This window comes from Rhinopithecus roxellana, chromosome 9, assembly GCF_007565055.1.
Source record: "Rhinopithecus roxellana isolate Shanxi Qingling chromosome 9, ASM756505v1, whole genome shotgun sequence".
In the NCBI taxonomy this organism is placed as follows: Eukaryota; Metazoa; Chordata; class Mammalia; order Primates; family Cercopithecidae; genus Rhinopithecus; species Rhinopithecus roxellana.
This window is the reverse complement of record NC_044557.1, coordinates 143078857-143101366: the sequence shown is the minus strand read 5'-3', so window position 1 is coordinate 143101366 and position 22510 is coordinate 143078857. Positions and strand designations below refer to the sequence as shown.

The window sequence follows — 22510 nt, the reverse complement described above, 5'->3', positions numbered from 1 at the left end:
TTCCCCTCCCCCTCCCCGAGGCGCCGGCCCCGCCTCTCCGCCCTCCGCCCTCCGCCCCCCGCCCGGGCCCGCCACCACCGGCCCCGCCTGCGCCGCCTTCGCTTTGACGTTACTGGGGGCCGGGCAGGAGACGGCCGCGGGCTCGCAGCCTCGCCAGCCTCCGCCAGGGTGCGCGCGGGCCGCCGCCGCTCGGCCGTCCCGGGAGCCCAACAAAGAGCACGCGGCGCTGGCCGCCGGCACTCGCGCCCTGAGGCTGCGGCCCCGGAGCGCCCGGCGGCGGTTTCGGCGCGCGGCCGGGTGGGCGATGGAAGATGGAAGGAAGGAGCGCCGCGGTGAGCTCCGGGGCCGGGGCGCGGGCGCGGGGGGCGCACGCGGCGCCGCTGTCCGACGTGGGGTTTGTGTTGCTTTGTCGCCGCTCTGTCCCCCAGGATCCCGGGGCCACCTGGTTTTCTGCTGTCTCGATAGGTGCTGGGTACGATTTTCCTCTTCGCTTGCTTGCTTTGTGTTTGTTAGGAGCCCAGCAGGGTCAACTTTGTGGTCTTAAGGTTTAGGGGTTTTAGTTCATCCCTCTGCTTTGAAAACCTCAGACGTGGGAGAAAAACTATCAAAAGAAGGCAACATGAAAGAGGACCTCATATGTCGATCTTCCTCTGCCCAGTCAGCTTGTATTTAAGGACTATCACGTTTCTGTCAGAAAAAAAAAAAACAAAAACAAAAACAAAAAACGAAAACAAACACACACGAAAAAACAAAACCTAAACTAAACAAACTTGAATTGAGCGAGCAAATAGACAAGAGAAGATTATTCGGTGCAATTCCCAGGAGCTTTTACAGATGTTTAAGTCATTCTGTTTTACATGCATTTAACTTTATCCGTTGTTTTCAGCTTTCCGTTCTGGCGAAAGATGTTCTGATTTTTTTTTTTTTTTAAACACATTAACACCTATTAGAGAACGTGGGTTTAGAATGTTGTTGGTGATCTAAATAATAAATGTTTCGTTTTGCCATTCCTCTCTATGTCAAAGGATGTTAAACGCCCACTAGGCAGAGAATGGAATGGGCACCACGATTTAATTTTCTAGGCACTGGTTCTCCCGACAGTGGGATCCAGGATTTCCGCTCCAGAATAACTCTTGAGTGGGTCCAGGTGTTGGTGTAGGGAAGACGGAGATCTGGAAAATTAGTGTAAGTGGGATTCTGGCGACAAATGCCTCAATGCATTCGTTGTAATTGAGTATGTGCAAAGGATTTTGCAAAGCCCGGTAACCAGGTGAGCAGGATAGGATTTCTGCTTTCAAGGAGCGTGCTTGAGAGCTTGCCTAGGAGAGACTTATGCGTAGGCTACCATGGAGGATCTTAGAGGAAGCTTCTGGCCTCCGGGCTTGGAAGTTCTCAGAGAGGAGCTGGCAGTTATGCTGGACCTTGAAAGGGAGGGGTTGATTGGATTTTTGTGAGATGTGAGGGAAAGGATGTTCTCTGCTGAAGGAAAGGAAATTCACTTTCTACTCTTTTCCAAGAAATGATCCTTTCTTTTCTGAGAGTATTTACAACCCAAGAGATTTTCTTTTAAAAAAGTCATGAAATTCCTCTTCAGCAGTTGAAAGTGCAACATGCTTAACATCACCAGTAAAGCAAATGCAGAATAAATTAGCACCTTTTCAACCAGTTTTTAGTGGCTAACTGGATGTCCTTCCACAACTTTTTTATATCCATCCACAAGTGATTTGTCTTGTTAGATATTTCATTAATAGAAGCTGTTTGTACCAACAGGAACAAGGTATCAAGGAAGAGACTTGGATCAGTAGGTAGGACACTAGCTTAGAGGCTTTGCCACTGACTGGGTGAGTTTTTGCCACTGTCTTGGGCAAATTATTTAACCTCTGTCGTTACAGTTTCCTGGAAGGGTGAGGGAATTAGGTAGATGCTCTTTCAGAGCCTTCTAGCCCTACCATTTGATGTTTCTACGCCTAGACACGTTTTATGTATTACTTATTCAGTGACGTACTCTCAATTTCACATTCTAAATATCTGTTTGTGTGTTCTGTGAATGGATCAGCGCTCTTATCCTGGCCATTGAATGTGAGAGAGTGATTACAACTACAAAGCTAAAATAACCTTATTAAGGCAAAATTCCGTGGTTGAATTTTTTTTTTTAAATGTGAGCGTAAGAAACTTGATTTGCCAATCTTAATGTGTGTTTTCTTTAAAAAAAAGTTTTGTTGGCACTGTTCATTTCATTTGTGACCAAAGAATAATATATACCTTATTATGTACATTGCACTTAAGCAATTGAATTCTGCTTTTAATTAGATGCTAGCAATTTAAAAAATTTGGTAATCTTGGAAATTCTTAAAGGCTAGTAAATCTTGGGGATTTGGAAATAAGAAAATGAAATAAGATGAAATTAGCTCATTGAAAAAGAAAAATTTTAGAGGTACTTTCTATCAATGGCTCTGCCTTCTTTCTAAAACCTTGATATTTACATACTTGTTTGCCAACGCTGATGGAAAATTATTTGAGTGGAATTTAGCGTGGCATTACATTGAAAAAACATGTCCATGGTACTACTACTTTCGGAGGTGATTTTTTTTTCTTTTATAGAAATTCAGGAGTGATTTGTCATGCATTATTCAAAAACTAAGACACCAGCGTGGTGATGGGTAATTGCAGTCTTGGTTAAGAAATGCTGAGGCAAAACCATGTGAATATTAAAATGTGTATCTGCTTTGACTTCAAGACTGGTTTGTTTGAGGTTTACATGGGGTAATGTCATTTGGACATTACGAAAAGAGTGTGTCATTGGGTTTGGGTTGGATTGAGAGGTGAGTTATGGATAGTGATCGTTTCCAATTTTTTGGAAATGAATTCTGACATGACTGAGGTTGAGTCAGACTGTAAAAAAATAATCTGGTGACCAAAATCTGTGGAGTTTAGTATGTGACTCAGGCTTATAGGAGGCTGGGGGTCTAGTCTGACCTTGAATTACTGCTGTTGTGATTCTCACCATTTAGGGGTTCTTCCCGGACCATCTGGGCCAAGCACAGAGGTCCCTGACTTCCCTTTGCTAAGGGTGGAGATGTTTTCACTTTGAATATTGCCTCTCAGTTCTTCCTAGTTCTTTTACAGTTAAACCAGCCTGGCTTTCATTTAGGAGAGTACAGGATCCATGTGAAATTCTCCAGAGCGTTTGTTCGGAGTGCCCATATCTTGACAGCTTGTGTTGTTTGTGATATTATATGCAGACTTAGAGATTTGCTGCAAAGAATTTAAGTGGTGGCATTATTTTTTCAAAGAGTGTTTCTGAGTTACTTTGACCATCTTTCAAGGACATTTTTCACAAGCTCCAAATTAAGTAGTATTGTAGTGACTTGCAATTGACAATGGAGAAAAAGGATAATTTGCAGCATGTAGATAACAAGTTATTCTTAAATCCAAATTACCAAATGTCCATGCCTCTTTTGAAAATAAGGCATAACTCATAACATTAATAATGAATCTTTGCTTGTGCTATCTTATTTATATAAAAATAGCACATGTCCCTGCACTGCCTGTTTGCCCTACCAAAAGAAAGGTTTTTCACTGCACCCAGAAGGTCAACAAACTTGGGCCCAGTTGGTGCCTAGTGGGCAGGGACTTTGTTGACACTTCAGGGCACAGAGGTGGCAGAGCATTTTCTCTCTTGGTGACACCCGTGGTGTGAGGGATCCGCCCACTCTTCTCCCCTTCCTGCATGTCTGAGCCAGGCTGTGGCCATGGAAGACCATTCACTCCTTGAGGCTTACTTTGCAGCAAACAGCCATATGGTTTGAAATTCCCTTTCCTCTGAGTATACATCAGTGAGATGAATCAGAATCATTTATACATGTTGAAGGACATTTTTAAAAGATTATTATTGGAGTTAGGGATTTAGGATAACTGGGAAAATTAACATTTTGACCTAGGCTGGTGTTCTTTTCTTACATAGTATTTTCATGTGGATCTTCTGAGAAAGCAGCCTTTTCTTTTAAGTTTCCTGTTAAGTCCTGATTTTTTGTTGTTGTTGACACAAGATCTCACTCTGTCACCCAGGCTGGAGTGCAATGGTGCGATCTCAGCTCACTGCAACCTCTGCCTCTCAGGCTCAAACGCTTCTCCGGTCTCAGCCTCCCGAGTGGCTGGGACCACAGATACACGCTACCATGCCCAGCTTAATTTTTGTATTTTTAGTAGAGACGGGGGTTTCATCATGTTGCCCAGGCTGGTCTCGAACTCCTGAGCTCAGGTAGATCGATCTGCCTTCCTTGGCCTCCCAAAGTGCTGGGATTACAGGCATGAGCCACCATGCCCGGCCAAGTCCTAACTTTTGGAAAACGCTTGTTTTAAGTGATATTTTCCAGGCATGAGGCATTTTTACAATCACAGCTAATATTTATTGAGTTCTTACTTGGGTTGTCTCCCTTAGTCCCCATGACAGCCCATGAGGTCAGTACTGTCATTATCTCCATTCTGAAGTCAGCAGAAGTTAACCTAGTTAAGATCCCACAGTGAGTAACTGGCAGAGCTGAGACTTTAAACTCAGGTTGTCCAATTTTCTTAACCACCGTTCTGTTTTTATGTCTGAAAGTTAGCACTGTGTCTTGCAGAAACTGAGCTCTTTGGCTCTAATATTTAGATTATTTGAGTGTTGGAATCTGAATATTGGATGACTAATTCATCATCAACCATTATTTTATACATTTGTTGGCTTAATAGTGGGACCAGATTTGTTGTTTGGCTCAAGAGATAGAAATGGTGTAATTAAACAACAACAACAACAAAACCCCTGGGGTGTTTAAAAGGATTGCTATAGGACTACATGTGAGGAGTTCCACGTAGTTATATGTCCTTAACTGGAATTCACAATAAAGCAGATTAACAAATTAATATGGAATGTAAGGCTCACCTATTTTAATTTCTAATTGCATCACCTTAGAGAAGTGATCTAGATGCTTCAACCACAGTGGGTGTTGACATAGAGAAGGCTGCTTTTGCTTGTTATTTCTTCCCATGAGCTGGGGCTTAGAGGTTGTTGAGAAAAGGAGCTTGAAACAATAAGGAGGAGGATGGAGAATGAGCCCAGGGCATTCATAAGATCAGGCGGCAGCTGCTCCCTGTTTCCCTGGCCTTCTGTTCTCAGACCTTTGCTAAGAAAAAGTGAATTATAGAAATGGAGCAGCTTGGTTTTCTTATGCCTATTTGGTCTGTGGACAAGAGAAGTAGCAAATTTAAATGGAAGCAGCTATAGCTTCTTTTGTTTGGCCTCTAGGAGATTACCGGTTAAGGGCCAATGGAACTGCTTTTCTCTGTATATGGAAACTTACATGCTTTTTTGAATGTAGATTTTCAACAACTTGTACTTTCCAAGAAGTTATTTGATAGGCATAGTTTTAGACTAAGTCATAGGACACTGGGAGAGGGGAAATTTAGGTGTAAGAGTGATGGCACAGACGATGCCATTAGATGGCTGCCGTCTTTGTGAATGTATTATTTTCTGGCAAAGTTATATTGGAAAAATGCTGAGGAATTGACAGCAGGCTTTGTGATCTTCCAGAGTGTCTCCTCTGGCTCTGCCTTCGTGTCCCTACAAGGTGCAAGTAGTGAGTGTTTCAAGAGGCAAGATATTTCTTGCGTCTGAAACTTTGTTTGAATATCAGAGTTCCTTTTGGGCAGATTTTGATGTTTTGCCGATTCATTTCTAGTGGCTACAAAAGGTCTGAGAGCCGCCTTCCCCACCTACTGATGCTTATTTCTCTCTATAAAAATGACCCTTGGCCGGGTGCCCTGGCTCACGCCTGTAATCCCAGCACTTTGGGAGGCCGAGGCAGGCGGATCACCTGAGGTCAGTGGAGTTCGAGACCAGCCTGGCCATCATGGTGAAGCCCTGTCTTTACTAAAATTACAAAAATTAGCTGGGCATGGTGGCAGGTGCCTGTAATCCCAGCTACTTGGGAAGCTGAGGCAGGAGAATTGCTTGAACCCAGGAGGCGGAGGTTGCAGTAAGCTGAAATTGTGCCATTGCACTCCAGCCTGGGCAACAGAGTGAGACTCCCTCTCAAAAATAAAAATAAAAGTAAAAAATCTCCCTTGAAGAAAAGTTAACCATTGCTTTCCATGAGCTAATATCTGAAAGTATCAAGGCAGAGACTGAAGTACAGATATTATTATGCTATTCATTTGTTCATTCAGCAAATATTAAATGCTTACCATGTGCTGAGCTCAGTGTACGCTCCAAAAAACCTTGTCCACTGACCTTGGCAAACCTCACTTGGATTGTGCTAGTGTGAGTCAAACTTCACAATCAGCAAATACTGAAACTACAGTATCTAGGAACTCAGAACTTGTGAACTTGATAGAATCGATGCAGTTACTGCCTGAATCAGCATTGTTCAATAGAGCTTTTACTATGATGGAAATGTCCCATATTTGCCCTGTCCAATAAGATAGTCAGTAGCTACATGTGGCTACTAAGCATGTGAAATGTGGCTAGTGAGATTTAAGAACTGAATTTTAAATTTTATTTAATTTCAATAATTTAAATAGTTTCAGGCAACTAGTAACTACTATATTAGACAATGCTACTTTACAGCAAAAGTGCTTTTTTAATAGACAGCATTATCTGTCCTGGGCTGTCATTCCTCTCCCTCTCGTTATTTATTTATTTTTTTTGAGACGGGGTCTCACTCTGTCGCCAAGGCTGGAGTGCAGTGGCAAGATCTCGGCTCACTGCAACCTCCACCATTGGCTCAAGCGATTCTCCTGCGTCAGCCTCCAGAGTAGCTGGGACTACAGGTGCGCACCACCACACCTGGCTGTTTTGTATTTTTAGTGGATACAGGGTTTCGCCACGTTAGCCAGGCTGGTCTCAAACTCCTGACCTCAGTTGATCTGTCCCCGTCAGCCTCCCAAAGTGCTGGAATTACAGGCGTGAGCCGCTGGGCCCGGGCCCGGCTAGTTGCAGTTGACTTTTTGTTGCAAGCTGTGGATGGTTCCCTAATTTCTAGCCCTCTTTGAATCTGCCTAGCATCACAGTGAATATTCAGGTGGGCAGTGCTGCATATCAAAGCTAAGGGTGTTTTAGGGACACCTGCAGGGCTGTCTGGGAGGCCCAGTTGATTTTCACTGTAGATGAAATTGACAGGAAAAATGCCTGAATGACATCTATGTTGGCAAGGATTGTGCTGTTTTAAAGAAAGGTAAGTGAAGGTGCCTGTGTCCCGTGGTTAGAAATAAGGTACACTCTAATAAGGCAGTGGAACAGAGACAAAGGTCGTACTCTTTATCCCCAAATACTTTGCAGTGACAAGTCTGGAAGGTAGACAGTCACATTCGCAGGCTCCAGGATTTCTTCAGAGTCAGCCATGTAGGAGTAATCTTGAGGGTAGCAATGTGAAATTCTCATGGTTAGACCTCTGTTGAAATACGTTTTAATTTTGAGTTTTGTAATTTGTGGTGGAAACACGACAACGTCAAGGCATAACAATGCAAAAGCGTGGGGACAGGAAGAGGAGAAAGAATGACATCTATTTAGTGTTGATTATGGGCTAGGTACTATGTGAAACATAGTATGTGTGAGTGTGCGTATGCGTGCATCTTTTTGTATTTATATATTCTTTTTTATATATTCTTTTTTTATTTTTTTGAGATGGAGTTTCACTCTTGTCACCCAGGCTGGAGTACAATGGTGCGATCTCGGCTCACTACGACCTCCGCCTCCCGGGTTCAAGTGATTCTCCTCCCTCAGCTTCCCGAGTAGCTGACATTACAGGCACGTGCCACCACACCCAGCTAATTTTTGTATTTTCAGTAGAGACGGGGTTTCCCCATGTTGGCCAGGATGGTCTCAGTCTCTTGACCTCATGATCTGCCTCCCAGAGTGCTGGGATTACAGGCGTGAGCCACCGTGCCTGGCCTATATATCCTTTATAGTATTGAAAGGTAGGTGGTGTCTCCATTTTCAGAGGATGAAATTGAGGCTCATGGAGATAAAATGGGATCCTTTTTTAAAACAACTTTATTAAGATATTCACATACTATACCATTCACCCCTTTAAAGTGTAGATTCATTGATTTTTAGTATGTTCATTGAGTTGTGCACCCGTCACCATAGTTAATTTTAGAGCATATTCATCACTTCAAAAACAAAGCCCAGGCCAGGCACAGTGGCTCACACCTGTTATCTCAGTACTTTGGGAAGCCAAGGTAGGAGGATCTCTTGAGCGCAGGAGTTTGAGACCAGTCTGGGCAACATAGTGAGACACCTTTAATAGCAAAAAAATTTAAAGATTAGCTGAGCATGTTGATGCGTGCCTGTAATGGCAGCTCAGTTGGAGTCTGAGGCGGGAGGATTGCTTGCGCCCAGGAGGTTGAGGCTGCCTTGTGTCGTGATTGCATCACTGTGCTCTAGTCTGAGTGACAGAGTGAGACCCTGTCTCAAAACAAAACAAAACAAAACCCCCCAAAAATTCCGGACTCATAAGTTGCCACCTCTCCCTGTTGCTCCTGTCCCTTATAACAAGCAACTACTAACCTGTTTTCTGAGTCTGGATTTTGCTGTTCTACGCATATCATGTAAATGAAATAATACAAAATATGGCCTTTTGTAGCTGGCGTTTTTTCTCATGTTTTCAGTGCTCATCCACGAAGTAGCATGTGTTAGTACTTCATTGCTTGTTACTGCTGAATGGTATGCCATTGACTAGGTGGGTCACATTTTATTTATCCATTCATCAGTTGATGGGTTGTTTCCACTTTTGACAGTTGGAAATCATGCCATTCTGAACACAAGCGTACAAGCTTTGTAGCCATTCTAGTGGGTGTGAGGTGGTATCTATTGTGGTTTTGCTTTTTCACTTCTCTAATGACTAATGATGATGACTATAATTTCACATGCTTATTGGCTGTATTCGTCCATTTTCACACTGCTGATAAAGACATTTCTGAGACTGGGCAATTTACAAAAGAAAGAGGTTTAATGGAATTACAGTTCCACATGGCTGGGGAGGCCTCACAATCACGGTGGAAAGCAAGAAGGAGCAAGTCATGTCTTACATGTATGGCAGCAGGCAAAGAGAGAGCTTGTGCGGGCAAACTCCCATTTTTAAAGCCATCAGATCTCATGAGATTCATTACAATCAAGAGAACAACATTGGAAAGACTCATCCCCATAATTCAATTACCTTCCACTGGCTTCCTCCCACGACACATGGAAATTGTGGAAGTTACAATTCAAGATGAGTTTTGGGTGGGGACACAGCCAAACTGTGTCGTTGGCCATCTGTGTATTTTCTTTGGAGAAGTGTCTATTCAGATTGTTCGACCATTTTTAAATTATGTTATTTGTCTATGTACTGTTAAATTTTAAGCATTGTTTTTATATTCTGGGTTCAAGTCTCTTATCAGATATATGCTTTGCAAATAGCTTCTCTCCTTCTGTGGGTTGTCTTTTCTCTTTCTTCTTCCTGACCTTCGAAATAAGTAAGGTTCTTTGTCTTAAACAGAGCACCAGAGGGCTTAGCACAGTTCTGGGCGCTCATGTATTTTCCAAAGTGGGTTAACAAAACTTTAAGTACAATGACTTGTGTAACAAATACTGTTTTTTAAATATCTGGTTGGAAGAAGGATGGAGATTTAACCTTTGCCTGAGCTATTTGAGAGGGACCAGAAAGCTCTGAGGACTTGAGACTCTTATGTATACTGAAAGGAAATTTTGGAAGCCAGTTCTCTGAAGACTTTTATGTATAGAAAATAGTGTTCTCCTCCTGGATTAGACAGCGAATTGCTTGAAAGGAGGACACCCTACCTAGAAGACCCTTCTTGATCTTTTTAGGCATTGTAATGTCATGATCTAAATAGTGTTTCCCAAACTTGTCTATCAAGAATTACCTGGTTTCAGATTTCTAGGGCTGCCTGAAGATTCCGGTACAGTGGTTTTGAAGGAGCAGTCTTCATAATCACCCTGTGCGAGTCTTAAGATCGGAATGTTTGGGAAACTGATCTCACCTGGTAATAATGATGACCTTAGTGGTTGCCCCTAGAACTTAATTAGTTCTCTTTAGTGGGTATGGTCTCCAGTTGACAAACATCCCTCATCAGGGAGATTACAAGGAGCTGATCAAGCCAGTCTGGCTACGTTGCTTACATCATCACTGGGTCTTGATCCAAGACAACCCAAGTCCCCCACCCCGCCACCCCCTGCCAGTGTGGTAGAGATGGTTCATAAAAATTTAAACCAAGCTCACAGACATTTTCAAGTTTTAAGGTTGCCACCACTCCCTTGGGAGGAATCCTCCCTCCTTCTTCCCTCCTCTTTTAAAATGTGTTCATATTTTCTTACCATTGCTGAATCTCTGGAGGCCTCCCATAGCCACACAGATCTCCATGAAACTCAATGGGGAGAAAAGGGCATGGAAAGAAAAATAGACATCTTACATAATCTCTACACTTTGCTTGTTTTATCTGGTTGATTAGGGTCTCCTGAAGAATTTTAGGAGAGTGAAAAGTGTGGAGTTGGGAGGGGGAGACTCACTTACCTGACTTCTTTAGTTTTATTTTTTTAAAGACGGGATCTTGCTGTGTTGCCCGGGCTGGAGTGCAGTGACTACTCCCAGGCACCATCATAGCTCACTGCAGCTTTCAACTCCTGGCCTCAAACAATCCTCCTTCCTCAGCCTCTCAATTAGCTGAAACTACAGGGGTGCCATTGTACTTGACCCTGTTCTTCTCTTAAAGGATATTCTGTGTTACCAGGAGGCAGTGCAGCATAGCGGTTGGCGTGGGCCCTTGAACTGGATAGTCTGATTTGCTTCTATCTGTGTCACCTTGGGCAAGTTATTTTAACATCTCTGTGCCTCACTGCATCATTGTCCCATGGAATACCTCACTAACATTTAGTGGTTGGAAGGGGCTTAGACAGTTTCGGAAAGACAGTAAGTAGGCAGTAAATGTGACCTGGATGGTAGGTTGTACTTACCTGAGTGGAAAGTGGAATTATTATTGCCCTTCTTAAAGTCACACACCTATTAAATGGCATAACTGGACTTTCTTGTACCCTAGACTGTGATTGCCTACAGGTGTGCTTTATGGAAGCCAAGAGAAAAATTCTAATACACTCAGCCCTCTGTTTCTGTGGGTTCTGCATCATGCATTCGGTCAACCTCAGATCAAAATATGCAGAAAAATATTGTGTCTGAACACGTATGGACATTTGTTTCTTGTCATTATTTATTCATATAGTATAACAACTATTTACATAGCATTTACATTGTATTCGGTATTATATGAAATCTAGAGATGATTTAAAGTATATGGGAAGATGTACATATGTTATGTGCAAATGCTACACCATTTATTGTTTTCAACTTTTAACTTTCAGTGTTTTTCTATAGAAAAGCTGCACATAAAAGAGTAAAGAATTCATGCAGTCATGCCACATGACCATCACAGTCAATCTTGATGGTGGTACTCTTCAGTAGATACTGGAACTACTAAGTTGATAAATGCTTATTCCTTAAAAATTACACCTCGTCAAGGTGAAATAAATGCGATAATAGGAACAGTAAGAACCATGTGTTTGTAAGTGCCTCAAGTCAAGCTCTTACATTTAGACCAGAAAGTTACACACCCTGGAACACCAGCAACTCACAAACTCACAAGGAAGATGGGGGAGTTGTCACCTTCCTTCCTTGGAGGTCTTTAGGCTGGAAAAGTTCCATGTAGGTGTGGTTTGCTTAAAGATAGAGATATAAACTTTATGAGTTCCCAAAGTCACTTTCTGGCCAACAGCTTTAGCAGTTCTAAGAAGGAACAGTTTCATTTTGCTTTCAAGGGGTGTTCCTTTTCTGTGTCCTAAGGCAGGGTGATCAGTTAGTGAGAGAGGATGATGTGTTTGCACCAAGCTGCTAGCAGAGGTGAGTGTGGCTCAGCTCCAATCCTGACCTTTCTCCCTTTGTCTAGTGAACCTCAGCCAGTGCAGGGTACCCAGGGAGGGTCACTGTTAGTTGGCCTGAAAGGCAGTGTTGGTGGCTCTCACATATTCAGACGTCTTCTTGTGCCTTGTCCACAGTTTCCGGGGGATGCTGGGGACACTGCAGGAAGTACTGCCTGTCACCGATAGGGAGCTTCTGCTCCTTGGTGAATGGTTAGATACTCTTTGGTCATCCTGAGATGTCTGGATCCTGTCATCTGAATACCTTCCTTCTCTGAGCCCGGGGCGGCTGCCTCCACCAAGGCTGAGGCTGGAGCTTTCATTGAGATCCAAGACACTGGAGCAATCAAAGATTTTTCCACGTGCTCGGTTCTTCCTATACAGATTTGATGCTTTGGGTTCAGAAATCTCTACTTGTTAGTCAATCATTCAAAGCAGAGAATTTCTAAAGGCCTTTGTACCAAGCAGCGAGACCAGGCAATAGGGTCAGGCAATGAGACAACTGCCACTCTTCCAGAGACACTGTAACTACGGTCTAAATAAGATCAATGTGTCAACATAGGCGCATGGACTGTAACAAATGTACCTCTCTGGTGGAGGTTGATAATAATGGGGGAAGCCATGCATGTGTGGGGACAGGAGGTGTATTGAAAATTTCCTCACCTTCAGCTTGATTTTAGTATGAACCTAGAACTACTCTAATAAATAGTCTATGGGTCTGGGCAATATAGTGAGACCCCACCTCTACAAAAAAGAAAAAATGTAGCCAGATGTGGTGGCACGAGCCTGTAGTCCCAGCTACTTGGAAGACTGAAGAGGGAGGATTGCTTGAGCCTAGGAGGTCAAGGCTCTCGTGAGTTGTGATCACATCACTGCGTTCCAGTCTGGGTGACAGAGCAAGATCTTATCTAAAAAAAAAAAGAGTCATTTTAAAAAGATTATACATGTGGAAGCATTTAGCCCTGTGTTTGTGTGCAGCAGGTACTCAGAATGTGTGCGCTTAGTTCCTTCTTCCTCATTACACCACTTTGTATAAGAGATTTGAGCACCTTTGAATCCCCAAATCTATGACCAATCCCCACTTCTTCCCCACTTTACTGAGGGATGACTATATGTGGTGCTTTGGCCCAGGGTACTCATTCAATATGTTTCTTTAGTGAATGAGTTAAACTCCACAGGCTGTTACGTAGCTAAGTACAGGAACCCTATTAAGAATATACGGGCAGAATAGGTGCTCTGACATTTAGCCTCGTCTGATGGCAAAATAGAATTTCCTGAGTCAGCAGGATTTCTGGCCTGATCACATTTTTTGCTATTGGCTTCATGGTGGCTTCATCTCCTATTTTGGAGACACAGAATTTTCACCATTCCCTGGGCTGCTTTTAGAGCTTCAGGTCTGTGACTTTCATTAATAGCTCCCTTGCAAATGGCAATCTAGGGCATAAAAGATAAGAGTAATGTGTTATTACTGTGGATTTCCTCCTCCAGCTTTTTCCCTTCTGGCAGAGACTTCTGATAGAAGTAGATAAAGGTGTGGGCTGTATTCACCTGGTGTGATGTAACGGTCTCAGAGATCTGTTTCATTCATTCTTTTGATTTTATCAGGGTTTTTTTTAATTACTCTTTTTTTTTTTTGAGACAGAGCCTTGCTCTGTCAGCAAGACTAGAAAGGCTAGAATGCAGGGGCATGATTCTAGCTTACTGCAGCCTCAAACTCCTGGGTTCAAGTTATCCTCCCACCTTAGCCCAGGTAGCTGGGATCACAGGCACACACTAACATGCTTAGCTGTTTTTGTATTTTAATTTCCTGTAGAGATGGGGTCCCAACATCTTGCCCAGGCTGGTCTCAAACCACTGGCTTGAAGGGATCCTCTCATCTTGGCCTCCCAAAGTGCTGGGATTACAGGTGTGAGCCACTGTGCCAGGTCATATTTTTTCATTTTGGTTGCAGTTCTTCCTGCCTTCTTGGTGTGGCTTGTATATCAGTTGATGGCCTCTCATATTGCTGTATCCTGCTTGGGAAAAAAAGTCTGATAAGATATAATATATTCTAAAACTGGAGCTTATATAAAGATAATATAGTTTATAGATTTAAAAAACTTGATAGGCCTAGAGGAATTAAAGTCAAAATTTTAGAAGCATTACTAAAATAAATATATCTGTGATTAGTCAGTGAGAAAATTTTATCATTTATAAAATCATTAAGTAATGATTTAGAGGAAAGTTCAGTAAGATTCAGACGGGAGTTAGAAAGATAATGGTAATTCCATTTTTTAAAAAAACTTGGGTGGTGTAGTATACAGAGGTATTTCCTTCGTGAATATTTGTATTTTGTAAATACTTTGTAAAGTTTTATTTTGCCTCTATTTAGTAAAAAATAATTTTAAAATAAAAAATTTGTGAGTAGAATTCTCTTGTGACCATTTAATGGCTTCTTTCTAAAGCATTCCGTTTAGCAATACACCTGTCTCTCATTATGCCTGTGTTTGTTTTACATAATATGTAAGTTACATAATTTTGGTAGCAAGTACAACCAGCACAAATCCATTCGGGTGCAAACACAACTGATTCTTGGTAATCACCACCTCAATCGTGTGGGCAGAATTTCATGAGCTTGCTGTAGTCTTAAGACTTGAGCACCAGGTACTGATTTTTTAATTCTGTTTCTTTATGTGTTACCAGCGGCGAGCAGCAGACATGAATAGGCATCAGCCAGAATGTCTTACAGGGTAACTTGTGTCACCCTGTGAGACATCCTGGAGTTGGTTAATTGGAGGGTGGTTAAGAATTTCTGCTATATACATAACTTCAGAAACGAAAGCAAAGCTGTTATGGTCTAAGAAATAAAAAGGGATGTTATAAGGTAGAGACATTAGGACATGCTTTCCATTTTGTTCTGAAATCACTTTTGGCATTTATCTGCCTCACATCACTTAGGTTGTGTACAAAGTTACTTCCTTCCTAAATAATTTATTTCTACATCTAAAATGTTTGCTGAAATTATTTCGCTTTCCTTTCACCTGGAAGATAATTTTAGGTTTTTAAGAAATATGGTTTATAAAAATAGGACCCACCATGTCCATGTACTGAGTGAGTGAATTACTAAAGTGTAACACACACATTTTTTTCTGTCTTGTACTTGAGTCCAGAAGTTCACTGAAAATGGGTTACACCTGGAATTTATGTATCATTACAACTATGAAGTGCTTTGTACTTTGCATCCTAATTTCTCTTTCATCTAAGGAAATCAAAGTCCATTATATTAGCCTGGCTGCTTTCACCTGCTTGCAGAAAGGGTAGATGTTTTGGGACTCTGTTTTTTTGAGACGGAATCTCGGTCTGTCGCCCAGGTTAGGGTGCAGTGGCGTGACCTTGGCTCACTGCAACCTCCGCCTCCCACATTCAAGCGATTCTTCTGCCTCAGCCTCCCGAGTAGCTGGGACTATAGGTGCGTGCCACCACACCCAGCTAATTTTTTGTATTTTTAGTAGAGACGGGGTTTCACCATGTTAGTCAGGATGATCTCAATCTCCCGACCTTGTGATCCACCTGCCTCGGCCTCCCAAAGTGCTGGGGTTACAGGCATGAGCCACTGTGCCTGGCCCAGGACCCATCTTTTAAATGAGCTCTGGTGAAGCAGGGTCCAGGGTTTTGAGAAAGCCTAGTACCCTTGGAGTGTTTCAGGGCATCTCTCAGTTGAGAGAGCTTTTTCTTTACAATGGGCCAGATTTTGTATGAGGTTAATTTAGTTATCAAATTGGAGCAGCTTTGCCCTTTCCACGATATCTGAATATATCTGCATAGCAAGTGACTTATTTAAAATACAACTCTTTTAAAAGGCTACAGGGCATACTGTAATAGCTTATATGCAGTTCTGTGTCACAGTCACTTTTCCTTCATTCATAGATCCATTCAACAAATGGTTTTTGAGTGTCTTCTATGAACCAGACATTATTTTAGGTTCCAGGGATACAGTGGTCAACAAAACAGACAAAAAAAAAAAAAAAAAAAAAAAAGAAAGAAAAACAAATCCTTGTTCTTACAAGGTAAGACAGACTGTGTATGAGTTGTGTGTGTGTGTGTGTGTGTGTGTGTGTGTGTGTGTTGTGTGTTGATGGTGTGAAGCCCTTCAGGGAAAAATAAGGCGGAGGAGGGAGTTTGGGAGGGGTGCAGTTGCAGTTATAAATGGGTGGCCAAGGATGACCCTGTTGATGTGTTGCATGAGGAAAGACCTGAAGAAGGAAGGTAAGTGCACCAGGAAGAGGGCACAGCAGGTGCAGGGCCCTGAGGCAAAGCCTTGCTTCCTCCCTTCCAGGAACAGGGAGACCAGTGTGACGGGAGTAGAGTGAGCTGTGGGGTCGGACACCGTCGCCAGATCCTGTGGGGCCTTGTTGCTATTGCAAGGGCTTCGGTTTGGACTGAGAGTGAGCAGAGAGTGAGCAGAGAAGCCTGTTAGAGAGTTTCGAGTAAAGATGGGACATGATCTGGCTTATGTTCTTGGAGGACATGCTGCTGCTATGTCTCATGAGAATAGACTGAAGCGGGGAAGGGTGGAAGCAGGGAAACCAGTTGGGAGGCTCTTGTAACCTAGGTGAGCGAGGATGGTGGCTTGGACCACCGTGGTATGTTTTGAAGGTTGAGTGGGATGGATTTTCTCATTGTCTGAATGTGGGATGTGAGTGGGAGAAAGCATGGGTAACTTGCAAAATACTGACCTGTGCATCTTGAAGGATGGACGTGCATTAACTAAGATAGGGAGATGCTGATTTTGGAGGAAGGATCAGGAGCTCAGTCATGGATCTGTCTGGTAGGCAGCTGGATATATTTATCTGGATTATAGAGGAGGGGACTGGGTTAGCGGTAAACATTTGAGAGTTGCCAGAATATACAGACTGGATGAAATCCATAGAGAGTGAGTGTCAACAGAAAGGAAAAGAAGTTGAGGGCCAAAACCTGGGCTACTTCAGCACTGAGATTGAAGAGATGAAGAGGAACCAGTAAAGGAGAATGAAGGAAAGCAGTGAATGAGGGAAATCAAGAGAGTGCAATGTCTTGCGAGCCAAGTGAAAAAATCGCTTCAAGCAAGATGAGTCAGATGCTCCCAGGAAGTAAAGTAAAATGAGGGGCAAATGAGATTTGACCCAGGCATTTAGCAATGGAGATGTCATTGGTAAGGTTGATAACCAACTGGGATTATGGTGGAGTTGTGGGGACGAAATGTTCATCAGTGAGGATGTAAGAGAGAGCAGAAGTAGAGAAACGGAAACATCAAACGTAGAAAAATATTGCAAAGATTTTTGCTGTAAAGAGAATGTGAGAAATGTAGCTGCAGGGAGAAATGGGATCAAGAGATGTTTTAAAAATGCAGGAAGTAACAGCATGTTCGAATACCTATGGGAAAGACAGTAAAGAGGAAAAAAATACGATCCTTCATGTAATAACATAATTCCCAAAGGACCTTTGGTGTAGTTTAAAACAGCCCAAATCATCTAGCTTACTGTTGTAAACACTAATCTTTGTTAATGCTGTTGATTTTTTCAACACAAAGTCCTTATCTTCCCATCTCCATCAAAAATAAAAACTTTTTCTTTTGTCTGAGCCTTTAAATAAATGTCTTTTGGGTATGAATTGTGTTTGCTCATCTTGTTCAACCTAAGGGAGTCCCTAGTTCTGTTAATAGTTATGCAATATAGGCTGGGCGCGATGGCTCACGCCTGTAATCCCATCACTTTGGGAGGCCGAGGCGGGTGGATCATGAGGTCAGGAGATCGATACCATCCTGGCTAACACGGTGAAACCCTGTCTCTACTAAAAAAGTACAAAAAATTAGCCGGACGTGGTGGCGGGCGCCTGTAGTCCCAGCTACTTGGGAGACTGAGGCAGGAGAATGGTGTGAACCCAGGAGGCGGAGCTTGCAGTGAGCCGAGATCACACCACTGCACTCCAGCCTGGGTGACAGCAGTCTTGAGGAAAAAAAAAAAAAAAAAGTTCTGCAATATGCATGGATCTGAGGTACACTGTCCACATGTTTTCAGTAACTGATGACTTCTTTAGATCTCATCTGAGGCACAGATTCCCTACCGTCCATTAAGCATGTATAAGATCGCATTTTCCAAGAATTTATTCAGTCAACTAAATGTTCATTGCATGCATTAAACATAAAAGGCCCTGTGTTTCCAGGTAGCAACCACAGGGCAACAGATGGGTAATAAGAGTAAGAATTTAAAGATACCAGTGTCCTTGGATCTTGTGTGGATGACCAGTTGTTTCCCAGATATTACTATGGAAATCACCTGGCGACATTGTTGAAATGAAGATTCTGATTCTTTAGTTCTGGAGTGGGGTCTGAGATCTGCATCTTTAACAAGCTCCTAGGTGATGCTAGCGATGCTGGCTGATATAGTTTGGCTGTGTCCCCACCCAAATCTCATGTTGAGTTGTAGCTTCCATAATCCCCATGTGTTGTGGAAGGGACCTGGTGGGAGGTAATTGAATGGTGGGGGTGGGTTTTTCTCCTGCTGTTTTTGTGATAGTAAGTCTCATGAGATCTGATGGTTTTATAAAAGGCAGTTCCCCTGCACATACTCTCTTGCCTGCCACTATGTAAGATGTGCCTTTGGCCCTTTGCTTTCCTCCATGGTTGTGAGGCCTTCCCAGTCAAGCTGAGCTGTGAATCATTAAACAGCTTGCCTTTATAAATTACTGAATCCCTGGCATGCCTTTAATGGCAGCATGAGAACAGACTAATACACTGGCACACCTCATTTTGAGTAGAAAGGGATCTTAGGGTAAGACTTCCTGGCTTATTTTTTCTCCTTAGATTTTGCTTCTGCTCTTCCTTTTCTTCTCTATTATTGCCACAGTGGGCCTTTTCCAGCAGGAACTTTCAGACTCAGAACAGCAATATATTGTTGTAGCATTTGTTGATAGGATTTCAGTATCTTTGCTTTCCACTCTTTGCATTTTTATTGATCTTTGCAAAAAAGCTACTGGCATCTGGGAGTTTTGTTTAGTAATTAGATAGCTGAAGAGACTCTAGGCCAAGTTTCATTTGCATTATGTAGGGAAGGCCAGACTTCTGGGTCTCATTTACATCCCAAGGCCATGTTTGTCCTAGACCTCTGAGTACATGCTTTGGAGCTGTAGGCAAAGTCCCAGTACTGGGGCCAATTTGCCAGTTCAGTTGTCAGCTTTTAAATTCTCTGGATTCCTACTTGCTAAGACTAAATCTCTTCAGTAAACAGCTCCCTTGCTGGAGGGCAGTCCTTTGGCTTTGTTATAAATACATTTTGTCAGCTTGTGGAAAATAGAACAAACCTTTGAAAGTCACCACTGGCTAATAAAAGCTTCTTAGATGGCTCTAGATGGCAAGAGGTACTTAAAAACTACCTATAAAAAGATATATTTTGGTGGGGGTTGGAGAAGAGTTTGAAATTAATTATATGAACTCTGAAAATTCCTGTAAATTCTACATTTACTTTCTGCTATACTTTAGACCATATATCTTGTCCTGAATTTAATGAGGCATGATTTTCTGGATCTTCTGTATCGGTGCTATTCAACAGAAATACGATGAGAATTTCACATGTAAATTTAAATTTTGTAGTTGCCACATTTAAAAAAAGTAAAAAGAAATGAATGGAATTAGTATAGGTAATATATTTTCTTTAACCTCCTGTGTCCAAAATATAGTCATTTTGACAAAAGCTTAGTGATAATTTATATTCTTTGCTTGTACTTAGAAATCTGGCCTATAGGCCGGGCGCGGTGGCTCAAGCCTGTAATCCCAGCACTTTGGGAGGCCGAGACGGGTGGATCACGAGGTCAGGAGATCGAGATCATCCTGGCGAACACGGTGAAACCCCGTCTCTACTAAAAAATACAAAAAACTAGCCGGGCGAGGTGGCGGGCGCCTGTAGTCCCAGCCACTCGGGAGGCTGAGGCAGGAGAATGGCGTGAACCTGGGAGGTGGAGCTTGCAGTGAGCTGAGGTCTGGCCACTGCACTCCAGCCTGGGCGACAGAGCGAGACTCCGTCTCAAAAAAAAAAAAAAAAAAAAAAAGAAATCTGGCCTATATTTTACACTCAGAGCACATCTGCCATCTTTCAGGTGCTAAATGGCCCCATGTGGCTGTCATATTAGACAGCACAGGTGCATATGCAGAGCAGCTGCAGGTATGACAAGCGCAGTTTTATTTATTTCTTTATCTCATAATTCTCTGTTAATACCAACACATGATTTGCTATAGTGAGGCATATATGTTTAGTGAAGTATTAAAATAAAGATGTAATCTTAAAATCTACTCTAAAAACAAATGGATATTTGAAAAAATAGATAATTATAAATATGCAGAGAATACTAATATGTTGACTGACTTCAGCAATGGCTAACAGAAGTGAGGACCTATAAAAATTGAAAATGTCTGAGACTTCCAGATAATACATTTTTAGCAACATTATTTAAGATAATTTACTGCTCCCATAGGGTAGGTGGGTCCTGTCATGACTCACATTTCATAGATGTCATGCCTGAGAGCAGAGAAGTTACGTAATTTGCCTTAGATCACACAGTGGGTAAGTGGTAGATCTAGGATCGGAATGCTAGTCAGTCTGGTTCCAGAGCTCACTTCGTTCAACTCTGTGCCAGACTGCCTTCTCAGCACATGTCAGTGATATATACATTTGCTTCATCTTTTAAATGGTATGATTGAGGGATAGCGCTCTTTAGTTGAAAAAAGTGATTGATATAATCAAATTATATTGATATAATCAAATTGTTTGATATAATCAAATTGTTCTGGAAAACTGAGGATAAATTAACTCCTTAAATAAATCATATCCAGTTTGTCATTAATTTAAGTCTTAATTTCAGAGTTACTTTATCTTGGTTTCTGATTGATCTTCAATTTAAACTGAGCCTCAGCATTTTTTCTGCCTATCCCTGATGTGGGGAAAAACAGCTAATAATGTATAAGGCAAGCTTTCAGTGTTATTGAGAGCTAAAGTTTACCACTGAATTGGGGAGATAAGCTGTAATACTCATGAAATAGTATTACAATTTACTGTTACTAGCAATCACAGCAGCAGTAACCATGTATTGAGAGGTTACTATCTGCCAAAGCTTGTGTTAAGACTTTACATTCATTATCTTATTTAACTGTTAAAACAATGCTATAAAGGTGATTTTATCTTCTTCAATAAATAAGTGCCAGAAACAGTGCCACTATACTCTGAAACAATGAGACTCTGAGAATTATTTTATTGGATTCTGGGTGTCACATTTAAAGGGGGATATTAACAGTGAACAGGTAGGTGAGTGGTCAGAAAAATCATATGATGTTAGGAGAGGTCATAGAATTGTGATCTTTAACCTAAGGGGAGAAGACTTAGTGGACGTAATTGTTATCAGTAAGTATTTGGAATAAAGAATATGATCTAAAGAGAAAACCGACTCTGGCAAAAGGAGTACACTCACTCTGTCTTTCTCTGAGGAATACAGAAAAGACATTTACAAAATTTTCTTATTTTGGATTTTAATCCAAAATCAGAAAGAACTTTCGAACAGTTGTTTGAGAAACTAAACCAACTTCCTATCTTCATGCAACGAGACAGAGACTAGGTCACTCCCTGGATATTCTGGATTAAATGATTGCATTTGGAAGATTTGGATTATACAAGGAATTAGGAATTGACCATTGGATGAGTTGTCCATGTCTGATTTTGTAATAAATTGTGTCCTTTAATCAGATTATTTTTATGATAGAAATAATTATTGAGTTGTTTTGTAAATTAAGTTGGAGATTGTGATTAATAATACAATAATATAATATCAGAGCTCAGACAGACCTTAGAAATCTTGAAGTCTAATGTCATTTTACAAATCAGGAAACAGAAAGAAAGTGAATTAAGGACAGAGTTGGACAAGTACTTAGGTGTTGACTTCAAGTCCACTACTTAAAAAAAAAATTATGGTTTCTAATGTGTAGATGAAGAAGACGACATCATTTCTAGTACATTCTTAAAGGTCCTGTTGAATCTTCTCTAGAGTTAACAGGATGAAGTAGCCTGAAGTTCATTTGTTCTAATTGGGGCACACTTGAGTCCTTGTTGGTTATCTTATCTGAACTTGGAGTTCAGTGATTTTCCTAAAGAAAAGCTTTCAGTTCATCAACTTCTTTTATTGTTAGTGTTTTATTTCCCTGAAAACTGCATCTTTTTATTGAAAGGATAAGAAAGGATATAGTGGCTCTCTGAATTTATCCATTCATTCAACAAGTATTTACTGAGGTGTGTGCCAGACACTTCTAAGCACAATTATAGGGTCATTAGGTTTTACTGTGAGATGAAAAACCATCAAATTGTTTTGAACAGAAGATTAGAAGATTTTTTTTTTTCCCAAGTATCACTAACAAGTTAAAAGGATTCCCTGGGAGTTTCAGCAAGCTATAGTCCCACTTGCCTTGATTTAATGAGACACACCTTTTGATCTCAGCACACAATTGGGATTAACTGCAGTTTGAGGTCTGATCTTTATTAGTTATATAACTAAATTCACTAAAGCCTGCAACTT

At 41.7% G+C, this 22510-nt stretch overlaps 1 protein-coding gene across 1 annotated transcript in view; it reads left to right on the top strand.

The window, feature by feature from the left end:
- Positions 1–212: 212 nt before the first annotated feature.
- The window catches only part of PSD3 (pleckstrin and Sec7 domain containing 3), a 492789-nt gene continuing 470491 nt past the window's right edge, over positions 213–22510 (top strand). The window contains exon 1 of the mRNA XM_010363497.2: positions 213–332. Coding sequence (XP_010361799.1) covers positions 312–332 — 21 coding nt within the window. The 5' untranslated portion in view covers positions 213–311. The remainder of the gene's footprint in view (positions 333–22510) is intronic.